This window comes from Talpa europaea (genome assembly GCF_964194135.1).
Source record: "Talpa europaea genome assembly, chromosome: 14".
Taxonomy (NCBI): Eukaryota; Metazoa; Chordata; class Mammalia; order Eulipotyphla; family Talpidae; genus Talpa; species Talpa europaea.
In genome coordinates, this window is record NC_140082.1 from 90,828,738 (window position 1) to 90,832,646 (window position 3,909).

Below are 3,909 nucleotides of genomic sequence, written 5' to 3' on the forward strand. Positions count from 1 at the left end.
CCCTTTAGCCAAACTGACCTCACTTCACCCAGGGCACCTCCGCGCTTCAGCTATCTGGAGGCCTCCCAGCACCGTGCCAGGGGAGGAGAACTTGCCTCTCCAGGCCCTCCCCTAGCCCAAGGTGGGGTGGGCACAGCCTGAGTCCTCTTGCCCCCCCCCACCCGCAGGCAGCGGGCCGCCTCCCCACCAGGGACTCCCCAGAGATGGTTCTCTCAAGGCCTGGCCCCTCCCCACCACCAGGCCGCCCACCGCTCCGGGGCCACCCCTCCAGGGCACACCGCCCACGGCAGCCGCCAATCACGACGCTCCTTCCTGCCATGAGTCCACTATGGCCGCACGGAGGCCAGCCCAGCTCAGCCCGCCCCCCAAACAGCACCGCCCCGCTCGGGGAGCTGGCGGGGCAACCCTCGCCAATCCCAGGCAGGGGCGGGCCAGGGCGGGCTCTCTGGCCTCAGCTCAGGTGAGGTGCCGCCCCCCGCCGGCCACACTGCCCTGGGCCCCACCATGGACCCCGCGCAGGCCGCGCAGCTGGGAGAGGAGGTGGCACAGAAACTGCTCCAGTACCGGCAGGACGCGTCGGGCTGGACGATCTGCAGGGAGAGCGTGAGTGGGGGCGGGTCGGGGGCCTCTGCGCTGGGGCTGGGGTCCTGGGCCTCGCCCTCTCCTGGCGCCTTCCCTGCCGAGCAGGAGGTGCGCGGAGGGTCCCGGAGCTTGTTCCTCTAAAGACCACGGGCCGGGGGTCCCGTGACCCGAGGCGAGCGCTGTCCCTGGCCCGGGGGCCGCCAAAGCCACCTGGTAGGTGAGGGGTCAGGACTGGCCTCTGCTCGGGCCGCGAGGACACTTGTGCGGGCTCCACACAGCAGAGTTTTCAGGATAGCTTCGCCACTCAAAGAAACAAAACAGTCTCTTCAGGGGCTCAAGCTCCTCTGCCAGTGAGGAGCCCCCACCCCACCCCATGGGGCTCGGCCTCCTCCCAGCGGGCCGCACCAGGCCTCTCCCGGCTCCAAAGTGATTCTGTGCCTTTTGACAGAACGGAGTTTCCGTTTCCTGGAGGCGGTCCGCGGAGTTCCCCGGGAGCCTGTAAGTGCTGGCAGGGCTGGTGGGAGGCCGCACCCCGCTCCCCGCCTCCCCTCCAGAGCCGCTTCTGTGCTAACTGAGCCACTGCTAGCACACTCCCGTCCGTCTGTCCGCAGGCCGGGGCGGCGGGACCAGCTGCCCGCCCGGCCAGGCCGCCCGGAAGAGCAGGACAGACGAGCGGGGCGCTCGCCTCAGGCTCCTGTTTGTGTGCAGGTACCGCGGGGACGGCATCATCCACGGGCGCCCCGAGGCAGTGTGGGAGTGCCTGAGGCCGGCGGCCGGGGGCCTGCGGGAAAAGTGGGACGACAATGTGACCAGCTTTGAAATTGTCCAGAGCTTCACTGATGTAAACCTGTCCACACCCTCACCCAGGCCTGACGGAGGGGGCGGGACACCTGGCGGGGGGGGGGGGGGCGGGACACCTGGCCAGGGAGTGCCCCTCACCCTGGGCCCAGCACGCAGGGCTGCGGGGGCTGCCCGGTGACCAAGGGCCCGGCCCCAGGGCTGAGGGAGAGCCCAGGAGTGCCAGCCTCTGGGCCTCTGCCCCTGGGCCTGATGAGGTGGTGCAGGCTGTGGGGCCATGGGCCGGGTAGGTGGCACTTCTGGCCTGGCTCCTCGGGAGGCGTGTCCCCTCTGAGGCCTCTGGACGGTAGCCCAAAACACCACACAGGCCTGGGGTGCCCTCTAGACCCTGTCCAACCAGAGCCGCTGCTCCCCAGAGCGCTGCAGAGGTGGGTGGCCAAGGACGCACTGTCTCCGTCCTGCCCCCAGAGTGACTGAGTGGTGGCCGCAGCAGCGGAGCCAGCTGGATGGCACTGACCAGCAGCCACTGTCGCTTCGAGGGCGAGGGGTAGCCTCAGCCCAAACTGGAAACACGTTGGGGGCTGCGGGGTGTTTGGCAGGTGGTCTCAGTGGCCTGGTGCCAGGGCAGGGGGTGGACCCCGTAGGGCTCAGCGGGCGCCTTATGCCAGCTCACGACGGGGCGGCGGGGCAGTCACCTGCTCTCAGGATGGTGGGTGGGGCTGCCCTGTTTACACAGCACCCCAGCACCTGTGCAGGGGCTGCAGGCCCCTGCCCTCAGCTGCCCTCAGGTCAGCGGCCGTCCTGGGGCGGGAAGGGTGCCTGGGCTGGATGGTAGTGGCTGTGGCCACAGCTGGGCCGTCAGCCGGGTGGCCTTAATGGGCTGGCATTGGGGGGGGCCTTACTCTGGACCCCTTCTCCGACACCAGGGGGTGAGGGGGGTGTCCCTCCCATCATGACTCTGGCCCCTCTGCCTGGACAGACTCTGTGTGTGAGCAGAACTGCCACCCCCTGGGCCGCCATGAGGCTCATTGCTCCCCGGGACTTCGTGGACCTGGTGCTGGTCAAGACCTACGAGGATGGCACCATCACCTCCAATGGTAAGTGGGGCCCCTGGAGGCCGGCCGGTGTCCAGGGGCTCTGGCCACTACATCCTCTACACCATTGCTGCTTGCCACCATTGCCGCCTGCTGTTGCAGCCATGGCCCAGCCAGCGTGTGCCCGAGACATGCAGTGCCCCACCCACCGGGCCACTTCCCGGGGAGCCCACACCCTCGCACCCAGCCTGCCTGGCCATGGCGGCCTGTCATTGGTGGAGACTCAAGGGGGCCGCACCTGCAGCTGATGTTCTGGCTGGCGTGGGGCGCTGGGACGGGGCATGTGTGCGCGTGTGGCGGGCGTTCACATGGGGTGGGGTGGGGCCTTGGCTGAGCTGCCCCTGCAGGCCCTGACCCCACTGCACCCATCTTCCAGCCACCCATGTGGAGCACCCGGCGTGCCCCCCACAGCCGGGCTACGTGAGGGGCCTCAACCACCCCTGCGGCTGCTGCTGTGAGCCTCTGCCGGGGTGAGGGCACCAGCAGGGACGTTGCGGTCTGGGGTGATGGCGACCTGGGTGGGGGCAGCAGTGACATTGGGGGGGTGGCGAGGCAGAGCGGGTGGAGGCCTAGTCCCGGCCCGGAGTGACTCATGGGGTCATTCCTGCAGAATGGATGCAACCCTGCCCCCTCCCACAGGGACCCCAGCAAGACACGCGTGGTGGCCTTCTTCCAGACGGACTTGGGCGGCTACCTCCCGCGGAGCGCGGTGGATGCCTTCTTCCCCCGCAGCATGGCCGGCTTCTACGCCAATCTGCAGCGGGCAGTGAGGAAGCTCCAGGGCTGAGTCTCCAGAGCTGGAGCCGGCAGGACCTCCACACCCCAAGGGCCCGACAGCCTGACTCTGGCCTCTCCCGCCTGGGCTCTCGCTCAAGCCCCCGTGGCCGTGCATCTCCTGGGGTGCAGAGGTTCCTGAACCTGTGCCGCCTGCCCTGCCCGGACACCTCCCCTGGGGCTTGTGGCTGACCCAGCTGGCACCTGGGTGCCCAGCTCCAACCCTCTGGCCACCTCTGCTCCCTGTTTGCCAGAAGGACCCCTGTGGACACCACTGGCCTCTGCCTCCGTCCCCAGCTGGGCCAGGGCGCTGACCACGCATCAGGCTGGACGCTTTACAGCTTGGGCCTCAGGAATAGAGTCAGGGCCTCGCCCTGCTTCCTCTGAATGGCTGCTTCTCTTCCCTGCGAGTCGCCCTCAGGCTTGGAGCTGGAGCTGAGCCAGCGCGGCCAGCGGGGACATGTGGCTGGGATATGGGTGGGTCCGCACGGGTTGGGGGTGCTGCCTTGGAGCATGGGGCCAGCACCCCAACCCCTCTGCATGCTGAATGCCCCTGGTGCTCCCCCCACCTTCCTGGGAGGGTGTGCCACCCCCTCAGCTGTGCCTGCTGAGGCCACTGCCTCTGCAGGGAAGTTCCAGCTCGTCAGACTCAGCACAAGCA

General features: G+C 68.8%; 1 protein-coding gene across 1 annotated transcript; it reads left to right on the top strand.

The window, feature by feature from the left end:
• Positions 1–504: 504 nt before the first annotated feature.
• Positions 505–3,506, top strand: STARD5 (StAR related lipid transfer domain containing 5; the record flags this gene model as incomplete). The annotated part of the gene is made up of 6 exons (XM_084254359.1): positions 505–603; positions 1,031–1,080; positions 1,291–1,423; positions 2,360–2,477; positions 2,851–2,944; positions 3,114–3,506. 6 exons carry the CDS (start codon positions 505–507, stop codon positions 3,259–3,261), a joined length of 642 nt encoding a protein of 213 aa, XP_084110485.1. The 3' UTR covers positions 3,262–3,506.
• Positions 3,507–3,909: the final 403 nt, after the last annotated feature.